The 13402-nt window shown below is 39.0% G+C and overlaps 2 protein-coding genes across 4 annotated transcripts; one reads left to right on the top strand and one right to left on the bottom strand.

Annotated features, from left to right (window-relative positions):
- Positions 1–2589: 2589 nt before the first annotated feature.
- On the bottom strand, positions 2590–8817 carry LOC139062097 (uncharacterized). Its single transcript, XM_070542476.1, has 5 exons — positions 8798–8817; positions 8545–8697; positions 7860–7970; positions 5227–5358; positions 2590–3033 (listed from the first exon to the last, which is right to left on the bottom strand). Exons 1-5 carry the CDS (start codon positions 8815–8817, stop codon positions 2817–2819), a joined length of 633 nt encoding a protein of 210 aa, XP_070398577.1. The 3' UTR covers positions 2590–2816.
- Positions 5027–13060, top strand: LOC129160660 (uncharacterized). 3 transcript variants are annotated; one of them, XM_070548720.1, is made up of 6 exons: positions 5027–5165; positions 5319–5364; positions 8770–8856; positions 9660–9725; positions 9978–10044; positions 12439–13060. In XM_070548720.1, exons 4-6 carry the CDS (start codon positions 9718–9720, stop codon positions 12829–12831), a joined length of 468 nt encoding a protein of 155 aa, XP_070404821.1. In that variant the 5' UTR covers positions 5027–5165; positions 5319–5364; positions 8770–8856; positions 9660–9717; the 3' UTR covers positions 12832–13060. The 3 variants fall into 3 exon arrangements, with proteins under 3 accessions (XP_070404821.1, XP_070404822.1, XP_070404820.1); XM_070548721.1 differs by lacking the exon at positions 5027–5165 and adding an exon at positions 10119–10159 and having other exon boundaries at positions 5257–5364; positions 12439–12852; XM_070548719.1 differs by lacking the exon at positions 5027–5165 and having other exon boundaries at positions 5257–5364.
- Positions 13061–13402: the final 342 nt, after the last annotated feature.

The following is a 13402-nucleotide window of genomic DNA, read 5'->3' as shown; positions in this document are numbered from 1 at the left end:
CATTGGATGACTCTAAACTTTTTGCTTTTAAATCAAGACAAGACGGAAGTTCTCATCTTTGGACCAGAAATCCAGAAAAGGAAATTGCTTAGCCAATCGCCTGACCTTAATGGCATTACATTAATCTCTGAGAACAAATTAAGGAACCTTGGTGTTATCTTTGACCAGGACATGTCATTCAAATCCCAGGTTAATCAGGTTTGTAGGATTTCCTTTTTCCACCTTCGGAATATTGCTAAGATTAGAAGCATCCTTTCCAGGAGTGATGCTGAAAAACTAGTTCATGCATTTATTACATCAAGACTGGATTACTGTAATCCATTACTCTCAGGAAGTCCACAGAATGTAGTTAAAAGTCTTCAGCTTGTCCAAAATGCTGCAGCTAGAGTTCTGATGAGAATTAAACAGAGAGATCATATCTCTCCTGTCTTAGCTTCCCTACATTGGCTACCTGTTAAATTCAGAATAGATTTTAAGATCCTCCTTCTCACATATAAAGCTCTTAATAATCAAGCTCCATCATACATCAGTGATCTGATTGTTCCATACGTTCCTAACCGAGCATTTCGCTCTCAGACTGCAGGTCTACTGGTGGTTCCCAGAATATCTAAACTTAGGATGGGAGGCAGATCTTTTAGTTATCAGGCTCCTCTCCTGTGGAACCAGCTCCCAGCTTTAGTCCGTGAGGCAGACACTTTGTCTACTTTTAAGAATAGGCTTAAAACATTTTTATTTGATAGGGCCTATGGTTAAAATCTGATGTTAGCCTAGATCTGGACAAGTGGGGGAGTAGAGGGAGGTGGAGTGTACAGTCGGTAAAGACGGCTCTCCCTTGCCCTGCCTCCAACATGCCTCCATCTAAATAGGATAGATTATCCAGAGTTATCTCTGTAGTTATGCTGCTATAGGCTTAGACTGCTGACGGACACACTAACCACTTTTCACACTCTACTGCTTTCTTCTACAATCTGCTCTTTAACTGTATTATTTCCTGCTATTTCAGCTGTTAACTTTATTTTCTCTCTAAGTGTTTTTCTCCCCAGAAGAAGCTACAACGATGTTCTGCTGAGCTGTGGTGGCCTCATGGAGGGGGCCATCGACTAGCACACTGCTGCTAACCACTTAAACATTCTCCCTCTCCTGATAATAACTTTTTGCTTTCCTTGACGTTGGATGTGCTACTACTAGTTTACCTGTTAAATTATAGATCCACTAGGATAAATACAATAAAGTTTATCTCTCACCAAATACAATATTTACTAAGACATCACAATATAACTATAGAAACATTGCTTTGTGTGTGTGTGTGTGTGTGTGTGTGTGTGTGTGTGTGTGTGTCTGTGTGTGTGTGTGTGTGTGTTCTTTGAGTAAAATTTACATTTGTGTGATGAACTGAAACATTTAAGATTGACAAACATGTAAAACCAAACATGAGACCACTTTGACTAAATTAAGGGGGCTTTTGAAAATGTAAAATTAGTTCACAATTCTGATTTCACTTATATCAAGTTGGTACTGCAAGTGTAGAAATCTATTTTAACAATGTATATTTTTTTAAAAATTTGTATTCTAAATGTTGATAAATTTTGGTTGCACTTACTGTATAAAGTCTTTGAGTTTTGTGTGACAGGATCTTTAACAGTTAGAGAGAAAATAAGCATATTAAGCAACACAGGAAATAATGGAAAACACAACAACAAAGAATATGTTTCCCAAACCTTATTAGGTTAGTGATACCTAAGCTCACAGCTGAAGTACTGCAACTAATGGTCACTTCCAAAGAGTTTTTGATGTTTGCTACCTTCAGCTACTTGATAAATGTGTATATTTTGTCCTTATATCCTTGTTAAAATGTTTGTTTCTGAGCGTCAGGCAACTGTAAAAGTTAAATGAGCTACAATATATATTGCTTTTCTATCTTTTTCCCTATTCACAAACAAATGGGTGCATAACTGTCTAAGTTCAGTGTTTTGCCCAAAAACATTTGAACAAGATAAGAGGGGTTTGGGACTGCCAGCCCAGAGGGAAACGTTTCCTTATATGGGATAATTTACATTAAGCCCAGAAGTATACATTAAAAAATACCCACAACAAATTTCAGTTTTAGGTACAACTGCGTTAGTAGAGAGACTGAGGGGAAATGATCTGTCCTCACCACTGCCCTTGGAGGAGGTTGACTTCAGCTCCTTCATTAGATGCTGTTGCAGCTCTATGCTCAGCTCTCGGAGAGTTTTATTTTCAGACTCCATTGTTGAAAGACTCTTTTCTTGCTCCTGCATTCTTAAACAGAAGAAAATATGTAATGACTATATTATTAGGAAATGATAAAAAAATAAAATGGTTAATTATTCTCTGTGAAATTATCTAGCTGCCTATAGTGGAGATGGGTCGTGCTGCACATGTGCACAGCATTCAGAAAGGCCAAATGTGGACAGCATGTGGTAGATGTGTGACAAAAACAAGTAGCAAAATATTATATTACCAAATATATCCATTTAAAAGTTAAACACACCTTTGAAATATAAAGATTTAATGGCTCAATAATTAAAAACATATTTTTGATCAAAGTACCCAGCCTATTTCAACAGGACCAAATAATGCTATTGCTATTCACAATATTCTACACACCCATCTACTTTTGGCAAGGACAATAACAAGACTGAATCCAGCTAGAGCTTAAAGGTAGATTTACAGTATATTGTTAGGACACATTAATACAAAATTATTTTTCAAGGCTATTCAAAACTTACCTTTTTTCCATTTCCTGCTGCTGTAGACACATGCAACTATACTTTTTCTGATACAAGCGTTGTTTTTTATTGCCTCCTCATAAAGTTTCTGTGGGACAACACCATCATCATTATCGTCATCCTCAGTATCTTCTTCAAAGAGGGACTCGCTGAGGATATCTTCTCTGATTGTTTTGGTACTGGTAGGGCAGAGTGGAGAGTTCCTCTTTCTGGTTTTTCTTTCCTGCAGAATGGCCAGTAGGTTAACATTGTTTGCTTCCTCTGCGGCTTTTTTCTGAGTTGTCTGTAAACATTAAAAAAGCACAACTTAAAATTACAGTATGACTTTCATAAGATTTAAAGTTAGCAAACTCACATACTAACAAACTAAGCAATGCTACACAAAGCAAGCGCAACATTACTGGAAATAATTTCTAACCTGATGTCATGGCCTGATGTTGGCTTTATTCCCTCCAGTAACAATACACTTTTGGACACAGATCTGCTCAGAAGGACTGAGTTTGCATATTCTTGTAAATGACATTTGTAGCTTACACTGACAAAACAACTTTCTCTTGCTGATTCCTTATTAATGCGTTTTTTGTTGTGATGTTTTTTTTTCATTGAAATAGACCATGTCTTCCCAAAATAGCTGATAAGTGACTTCTTTGTCTAGACCCACATTACATGTATTCGTTTTGTGTTGTTAACATCGAATTTGCTCAGACGACTTCTTCTCTTTCTTAATATTAGTGCCATAACTTTGTTTAGTCATTTTGTGTTTATTTTCTAACCTTATTCTCCATTTAAGAGCCTGCACTGAGCTACTTTAAAAAACACATTAACTATAACATTTTTTAACTTGTGAACATTAAAATTCTAATTAGACCAAAAAAGACCAATGATTAATTTTACATTGACTTCTTAACATTTTGGTAAATTTGCCTGAAATATTTTGATTGGTGTGAAATAAATATGTAAGAATGGGTTTATTCTTTATTGTCTATGCAGCAGAAAAGGATCAAACAGTGGGAATAAGTAAAAATGGTGATCCACTAATATCGTCTTTGTAACACAAATGCAATTTATGGTTACAGAAGGACTTAACTATACCTGGACGTGTGTTAATTCCCAAAGCTGAGGGTCTTTCTCGATTAGTAAATACAAGCTCAGCCCTTGAGATCTCTAACGATATTCGTGAAATTTTTTGAAAAGATCTGATTACATTTTAAAAGCATCATTTCTCTCCCTAAGTGTTATACAGTATTTGCAATAACCAGGATATTTATTTAGATGTGACATTGTTTTTACAGAACTGGATTGATTATAATATTCTTCTCATTAAACAACTTTTTAACAAAGATGGTCTAACTTTTACATATGTAGAATTCCTTTCTGGGTTTAAAACTTGACTTGACTCCTTGATTGTTATGTTATGGATTCTATTCCTTTAAGCCTAAAACTAATTATTTCAAACTAGGCTGATTTACAAATTCATATATATAAGAAACTCAGACCCCGTTTTGAGTAGTAGCTGTAAAACACAAAAATAAAAGAACATTAATTCAAAGAGATACTATGAGCCAGTCAGCTGAAACTTGCTGCATGGAGATGGAAACTGCATGGAACAAACTTATTTAATGAAATATGTTGGAGAAAAACTTGGTTATTTGGGAGTTTTCTTATTTGAAATATATCTATCCACACAATTTGGGTGTCAGTAAGTAATATAATGACCTTTCAGTAGAAAATTAGAATTGGGTGTTTAATTTAAACCGAGTATGTTCCATTGACAGATATGCATATGCACATTCTTTTTATTTGTTGTCTATATAATATAGATCACGATTGATTGAAAGGTTAAGGAAGATGGTTAACAATTTAATATAAAGATTTTAGTTTATAATTCTAAAAAAAATTCGGATTACACTGGATTTATAAATAAAATGTAATCGCTGATGCACACTAGTTAACTACTAGTTAACTAGTTGACATTTAGACTGTCACTATTTAACTAGTTGACACAAACATGGCTAACTAACTAGTGGACAGAAATGGCTTACATGTTCATGACAATTCTGGCTGATATCCTGATATCAGAATAAATGCTCATTTGGCTTGCCATAACCCTGCGCCTCTCGGTTTGCGTGGCTTTAAATGTTTGAAACAAGAATGTACATACGAAACAACGCGTGAAGCGGTCACGTGGGTGGAAGGGTGAATCGAAGCATCATTGCTCATTGGTCACGTGACTTTCAGTAAACAAATCAAGCTCCGTGCTTTGCTCTGCGGTGGTTCGTTTTGGTGATACAAGCTTCGAATCCTGCGTGTCACAGGTAACATCACTAGCAGCTGCGCATATGTGTGTTGGAAAGTTGTGAAGATTTGTCTTTTCATTTTTATTTTACCAACGTTGGGCCCATTTATTCATCATTGGTGAGTATTGAGTGGTTAATGAACATTGTCTAATGTTTGCCAACATGCTAGTAGAATATACTTTTTTGTCCTGGCTTCCTCCGCCTCAGAAGGTAGCGGCGAGGGGCTGGGATCCATGACTTTTTTAACACGGACACTCTTCCCCGTTGACAGCTCCTCTTCGATGTCCTCTTTGGTGTCTGGAATATAAACACTTCATGTAAGTATTTGACTGCATCGGCTATACTGTACATAGTTTTATGTAGTTATTTCATTATTCACTCTGTTCTTAAGGAAAGCTAACTTAGCAGCGCTACACTACCGTAACTAGCTAAAAGCTAATAGCACACTAGCTAGCTCGACTAGAGCGATAGACAGAGATTTCAGCCAGTCAAGTTAACTACACATCCTAGGTCGACCTTATTAATAAGTAAAACTGTTTGTGGGATCGTGACTTACCCTTCAGCATTAATATTTGAGCTTTGAAAAAACTGTCTTGCCAGCGAACCCAGTAAATTTTGCTGGTATCCTTCTGGCTGTCCAAATCTTTGATAAAGGTTGTTGGAACGATTTCTTTACAGCCGTCGTCTATATACCTAACATAAGCAAACATTTTTTAAGGCAAACAAAATTAGTTTCCTAAATTCGAATTGGTTAAATATAACTGTTGTCTAAAAAGAAATAAGGTCTAAAATATTTTAGTTTTTAAATCGTGACACCGCAACTTAATTTGCTCTTGATCTTGGTCCTAATGCTAATGTTGAGAAACGCCTCTCCAGCTAGCTTTGACTTCAACGGCGGGAAGCGCGTGAGCACTGAGCAGAGGATGCTGTAGTTCCCAGTTCCCCCTCTCAATTCATAGTGGGGATTTGATTACAACCAATTATTTTTTATTTTAAGGGAGAATAAGTGACCCTTGACTCATTAAATGTTAATAGCTAATTGCAGACACTATATCTGAAATATTTCTTAAATGTAAACATTGACATTTTTTGAAACTACAATCCATCTAGAAAAAAAAAGTGATTTATAATTACTTATTATTCACCAGAGGTGGGTAGGGACTTGTTACATTCACTCCGCCAATTTCCTTTAGTTACTTTATGGGGGAAAAAATACTTTTTACGGGTAGTTTTACTTTATCATTTCTACTCGAATAAATTGTTGCATATTCATTTAATTCAATTTTATAATTAAATCATTTTAATAAAATAAATTAATTAAATAAAATAAACTAATAAAATTAAATAATTAGTAAATTTTTATTTAATTTAAATTTAATTTAATTATTTCATTTAATTGAGTACTTTAAAATTAAATTTAAGATTTAAATAATTTATTCAAAGTGTTTAGTAGTTCACAAGTACTCTTATTTGACTAACATTTCTGAATACTGTAACCAACGAGTAACTTCAGTGAATACAAAAAAACATTAACTAAAAATGCAGAAAACAAACATCTACAGTTGTTAAAGGGGAGATGTTTGCACAGAATTTTGTTCTTCTAATGTAATTTTCTAGCTATTGTTTCCACCACATGATGACCATTCATGATGAAAGACTCGCCTGATATGAGTACAATTTATTTTAAAATAAACCATGTATAGCTGCCAGATTTGCTCAAAGGTGATGGACTGGAAGATTCTTTTAGGGACTTGGACTCACGCTTGCCCAGTAGGGTCCAGTGACTTGACTTGGATTAATCCTATGAGACTTGGACTTGCACACTAACCTCGGCTTTCCACGGGAGTCGTCAGCAGCACGTTACTGCAGCAGCACGTCATAGCTGCTGGTAGGAACCGCTGTGGTCAACAGAACCTTTTCCACTGGAGCCGTCAGCAGCGCGAGTCGGCCGCGTCTCAGGAGCAGCATGTCGCGGCCTTTACGCGCCAGTTCTATTTTCTACGCGCGACGCCTCTGAAACGGGTCAAGTTCGACATTTTTGGGGAAGGAAAGACAGGAAATCGGACGCGGAAATGGAGAGAAGCTCCCGAGATTTTCAGAATAAAGAACGTACTGCCTTCCGGTTGCTTTACTTTGAAAAAAAGGTTACTAACTGTGCGTCCCCGTGAGAAGTTATCACCTAGCTAGCGGTCTCCTTTGTTTTTCAGGTCCGTATTGGCGATTATAAAACGGACAGAACATAAAACACAAACCATGTTGTAGTTTTCTCCTGCTTGTTGTTGTGTTTACTGATGAAGTCACTCGTGTGACTTCGTGCTCGGTCGGTGACAGCTGCTCCCCTGCTGCTTCGCGTCTCGTGGGAAGGGCCAAGCAGCAGCTTACGCGAGCAAGACGTGCTGCTGCAGTAACGTGCTGCTGACGGCTCCCGTGGAAACCCGGGGTGAGGCAGGGGTCGGCAACCCGCGGCTCTGGTGCCGCATGCGGCTCTTTCATCCGTCTGATGCGGCTCTCTGCTTGTAAACTAACTAATGAATAGTTAAAGATTGTCTGTGTAAACCTGAACAGGTCAACTGTTTGTGCGTAATCAAATAAGTCTATAGGCGCTTTCTGAGCTGAAGAGGATATGAGATTCTGGACTGTTCTTCAGACAGGCTCATGGATGTGTCGCAGTGTTGGAGACAGGAACAAGTGCTATTCAGCCAAAGATTCATAATCGGGACATTTTTTAAGTCTCTGAGAGACCGTGATTAGAAAACAGAATCTTCCTGCATGGTTCTGGTTCTGCGATGCGCTCCAAGCCCCCGATCTACACATCTTCAGCTTGCTGTCCACCATACGCATGCGCTGACAGCGAGCTGCGCTGAGCTCAGTGTCCATCTCAGATGTTCTGATGGGAATCCTTTCCTGACTGATGTAGCTGCCTCTACGATGTGCATAACGATTAAAATGTCAGCGCATCTGCAGGTTTGAGATTTCTCCATCAAAATAAACAGTCAAACACGGGAAATATCCGGTCATTTAACTGTTTTACCTTCTTGTGAAAGTTGTTGCAAACAGAAACATTAAACCGGATGAACACCAGAGCCACGCACACTGCGCCGTTACCTCCGTCAGTGTAAATGAGGGAAAAAACTACCTGATTGGATCCTTTTCAACAATGATTAATGCAAAGTTTAGTTCAGTACAATGTTTGATTACAACAGTCCAACGAGACAGAGCAGTTATGTGTGACGCCTCAAGAAGCGTCACCTGCTCAGCTATTAAAACCACTAGAAGGGTGAAAAATATCAAAATATTGTAGTGCAGACGGGCTACCTTTTCTGGATCAATTATATACAAACTGTTTTATTAATAATCTTCTGTTGAAAGATAACTTTGAGGTACACGAGCGACCGGTACCGGCTGCTGTCACCTGTTGTGATCTGTTAAAGCAGCGCTCTGCTGTCTGAGGGTAGGCCCCGCCCACAACGCCGCGGCTGCTGTGGTGTTTTCTTTACCGTGGGAAACGGGTACTAATGGCTCTTTGATGGGAACAGGCTGCCGACCCCTGCACTAAGGACTTGAGTGTGACTTGGACTTTTGAAACGGTGACTTGACTAATACTTTCAAATAATGGTATTTCTTCAGTGAGCTGAATTTCACCAGTGTAACTGTTTAAGTTTACCATGGTGTTATTCACGAATCATGTCTGTTACTGACATCGATGTTCATTTTTGTTGTAGAACGCCAAAGCCCAAGTACAAATTGTACCTGGAACCAAACGGTACCATCAGGTTACCTCTGCAGGATGGAACAGAGAGACTCTGGATGTAAGTTAGCTCATGAAAGACGTTTCAGGGTTCTTGCAGGGTCTTAAATGGTCTAAAATACATAACTTTAAATTCAAGGACTCAAGTCTGAACAGCGCCCACCCAGTTTCTTGTTCTATGTGTTAGGACTGCACAATGAATCGTTAAAAGGTTGTGATTTCCATTCATGCTTGTAAGCAGTCTCATTCTGAAATGACAACAATTAAAATGAAAAAGGGAAAAAACACAACCATTGTACCGCGTTTTAAACCTGGACATAATCTGCATGAAAACAAGTGCTCCCTCTTTCCCCTCAACAAGTGATAATGGCGGAGCCTTATACCATGTGATGCAGGATAAAACAACAACAGTAGCCTTTATTTATTGTTTTTATGTCCAGTGTCAGCTGGTCCAAAGCTGATTTGCAGGTAATAAGTGCAATAACTATTTAAAATGTGAGAATCATGATGTAAATATGAGCAAAAACTAATTGGGATTATTATTCTATCCAGAACCGTGCAGCCCTACTATGTCTTAGGTTTAAACAGGTCAGTTCTTTTGGTTGACTGGATAAGAAAACATCAGCCACCAGATGCTGCTGAGATGTTCACACTCAAACAGACTTTGTGTTAATGAGTCATGCTGGTCTAACATGTTGTTCTAGCGGTCTTAAAGGTCTTAAATGTAACTTTCTGAAACCTACAGTAAGCCTTTGTAATGCAGTAATGAAATTAGACTCTGTTGTCTTTAACAGATCTATCACATTACCTTTGCTGATGTTTGAAGATGCTAAATAGGGACGATGGTTTTGTAAACATTTACAGACTTCTCCCTTGAGCCGTGAAAGCTGTGACCAGCTGACTCCAGGTCCATATTCTGCAGATGTGGAGGTGAGGGTTACATGTATTCTTAAACTGATAGAGACATGATTTGACACCCTGCACCAAGTGTTGTGGTACTTCCTCACTTGGTAACATCTCTTCTACCTGCTCTGAAGACCACGTCTTCATCTGGTCATTTTGATTTCCCAGAATGTCCAGGTGACACGATCAGCCTGGTCAGTTCTTTTACCAAACCTCACGTGAGAGTTTGTGATGTCTACAAACTGAATGTACAAACAAATGAACTAAAAATCGTTTCAGTAATTTCTCTCGTCTCCAGACCTTGCCCTACACTGAATGTGGCAGAGAAGACGCTGCAGATGTTGAGGTGATGGACTAATATGTGAGGCACGATAATATTTCTGTTTCTGACTGTTTGTGCCTTTTCTACCTCCTCTTCAGACCATGTCTCCATGTGGCTGTCTGGAGTCTGATTCAACCCGGTCAGCTTTTAACCAAATCACACAACAACACCAGCAGTTCTTATTTTTATACACAGGCAATGGTTTTCTATTATCTTTGCTGTTTATTATGAGTGTTAATCAGCAGTCCACTGAAGTGAGGCATTGTAGTGAGTTAATAAAAATAAACTACAAGAAACATTAAACAAAACAGAAGGCTCGGCATGAAGTTGGCAAAAACAGAACGAGCGACACACTGAACAGATCAGAGGATCCGGTAATTAACTGAAAAAGCGTAATAACAGCATGAGTATCTGATGATAATGATCGAGCAGCACAGGTGAGTGACATTTCTGGGAAAGTAAAAACAAGTATCCTAAATGCTGGACTAAGAAGAGGGAGAACGTCTGCAATGGTCCAAGAGAATCCAGTATAAAGAGACCTAAACCAGGAAAAGAGATCTAACCCTAACCCTGCCTTCAAAACCACAGACAGGACATTAAGGGCTAACATACGGGCTAGTGAACACTAGTAAAGCTATATAGATCAAACCAAAATGAACCCATATAACTAGAGATAAAGAAACTAATTAATACTGCAGAGTAGGGTTAGGGCTGATCAATAAGAGGAAACTAATATGGAAATCAGCATCAAAGACTAGAAAAACCATCATTTCTGATGGAAATAACCGAAGAAAAACTAAATAACAAGAATTCATTGTGAATCAAGGGGTGTGCCGATTAATTAAAAATGATTAATCATGTTAAGTGTACCAAATTGTTTACAATTCAAAAACGTTTAAAATCTATTATTTTAGTGGTGACAGGAGCGTCTCTGTTGTGTTTCATGTTGGCAGCAGCGTCCAGTTTACCCGGACTTGCTGACTCTTTCAGCACCGTTGGAGCGGGGGTGCGTAGACGTACTAACACGGTGGTTCTGAGACATCGGACTGTATGTTTCTGGGTGTTGTTTGGTATATGTGGTGCTTTGGGTGCGCCCCATCGGGGGTGGTTTACAAGGACTCCCATCATCTGTCAGCAGTAGAGTTACAGCTGCATGTCTCCCAGGAACTTTTAGTTGTGATTAATGTAAAAGGATTTAAATCCCACCTAGGTCATTCGTAATATTACCGTTATTGTATGTTGCCAAGCACAAGTAATCCTATCATGTTAAGCTAACGTTGCGATGTAGCTGCATGGACTAACAGAGGATTGTGTTCATGTGTTCATCAGCATGAAGTTGTGGAAGTTATGGAAGCAAACATGGCTGGAATCACTTTAACCTGTAATCTTGTTTTTCTTCTCTAAGTGTGTGTGCTGTGATGTTCCCACTGTGGGATTAATAATCTATTCTGTTCTATTCAATACATTTTTATCCGCCAGTAGGGAAAATACATGTGAGGATTTTCTACCTTTCCGGGCTTCCGTACAAATAACCTGGTTACAGAGGAGGGGTTCGTCTCCCAAACCAGAAAACACAATCCCAGGTGCAGGTGTTGATAAAACGCTGGACCAGCATAAACCAGCTAAACCAGCATAAACCAGCTAAACCAGCATAAACCAGCTAAACCAGCTAAACCAGCATAAACCAGCTAAACCAGCATAAACCAGCACCACCCAGCATGGCCCAACGGCCTGTATTTGCTTCGTCACAACTCCTCTGTTTGTTAGTATTCGGTAGCTCTCGCAGTTGAAACCACGCCTAGCATGCTGCATGCTAAAAGCTGTAGCATAGCAAACAGGAAGAGAGAACGCCCGGTGTTAACAATGCGCTGCGGGGCAGGAAACGATATAGCTTGCTCTCATAGGCTAGTTTGTTAGCCAATCTGAGGCTAGCAAATTCCAATAATGAGTATGAACGAGCAGCAGCCGGAGCTGCCTGACGGAACAAGCCGGAACCACCCGAATATTGACCCAGAGCGATCGAATGGTCTGTTAATCAGTATTTCGTAACGCTTTTCAGATGTAAAATGTTTCATATTACTGGTTAAAACTGGAGAAATAACCACAAAGTCCTGAAATTAGAATTCAATTCAAGTTTATTTATAAAGTGCCAAATCACGACAAGAGTCGTCTCAAGGACCTTCACATAATAAACGTTCCAGGACAGGTCAGAATGAAATGGCCTCTTTAATAATAAATAAATAATGAATAAGTCGGTTTCCTGATCTCTAAACAAGATTTGTCCAAACAACCGAGACAATAATTTAGCACCAAGTAAAGAGGGGAATAGATCCGATGCAGTCACCCGATCAGTTGCTTTCATCATTTGTTTTTGCTGGTAGATACTTGCACTAATGTGTGTTTTCTGTCTCCCTACAGTCCACAACTTCTTCTGGTGGCTTATCTGGGCTGCAGTCAAGTGACGTCAGCCAGGAGTTTGAGTGTGATTCCTCACCTGACAGTGATCCTCAGGTTGATTCAGACATTGAAGACCTTCCAGAGGACGACCCATTGGGACAGATAGACACTGACACTGACATGGATTCTGCACTAATGTCAGGGGGTACAACAACAAGGGCTGAAGCACTGCTCATGGTAATGAGTCATGCAGCAAGACATAACCTAACAGGAACACAACTTGATGATGTGTTAAAGCTTAGAAATGCACTGTTTGGCAAAGAGGTTTTACCCAGATCCAAATATTTGTTCAACAAAGTGTTTAAGAACTCTTCTGACATGGTGGAATTTCACTTCTACTGCAAAACCTGCTAATTATACATCGGCAAACAAGAAGACATAAAAGAAACAAACATTGTTCAGTGTACAATTTGTAGTGCTCCCATTGAAATGAGCACATTGAACAGTGCAAGCTATTTCATAAGCATACCAAATTCAGACACTGGTGGGAAACCCTCAAATTCAAAACAGCATGAACTACAGATAGCAAAGGCAACAGAATGAACGTGTTATCTCTGACATCTATGATGGTGAAATGTGTCAAAACCAGGTGGCTCTCTGTCAGATCCGGCCAATTTGTCATTTAATTTTAATTCTGATGCTTCACCCGTCTACAAGTCTTCCAAATTTTCAATATGGCCCATCCAGCTGCATTTAAATGAACTCCCTCCCAAACTGAGATTCCAGAATGTAATGCTTGCAGGTCTTTGGTCTGGTGCTCAAGAGCCAGTCATGCCAATTTTACTAAAACCATTTGTTGATCAGGCAAAAACACTGGCATCCAATGGTGTGTCCTGGAGAAAATGTGGAGCTCTGGTGAACAGCAACGTTGTTGGACTCTGTTGTTGTGTGGACTCAAAGGCAAGACCAGCTGTGCAGAACACCA

Source organism: Nothobranchius furzeri, chromosome 2 (assembly GCF_043380555.1).
Source record: "Nothobranchius furzeri strain GRZ-AD chromosome 2, NfurGRZ-RIMD1, whole genome shotgun sequence".
Classification (NCBI taxonomy): Eukaryota; Metazoa; Chordata; class Actinopteri; order Cyprinodontiformes; family Nothobranchiidae; genus Nothobranchius; species Nothobranchius furzeri.
The sequence above is the reverse complement of the archived record's forward strand: the minus strand, read 5'-3'. Positions and strand labels throughout refer to the sequence as shown.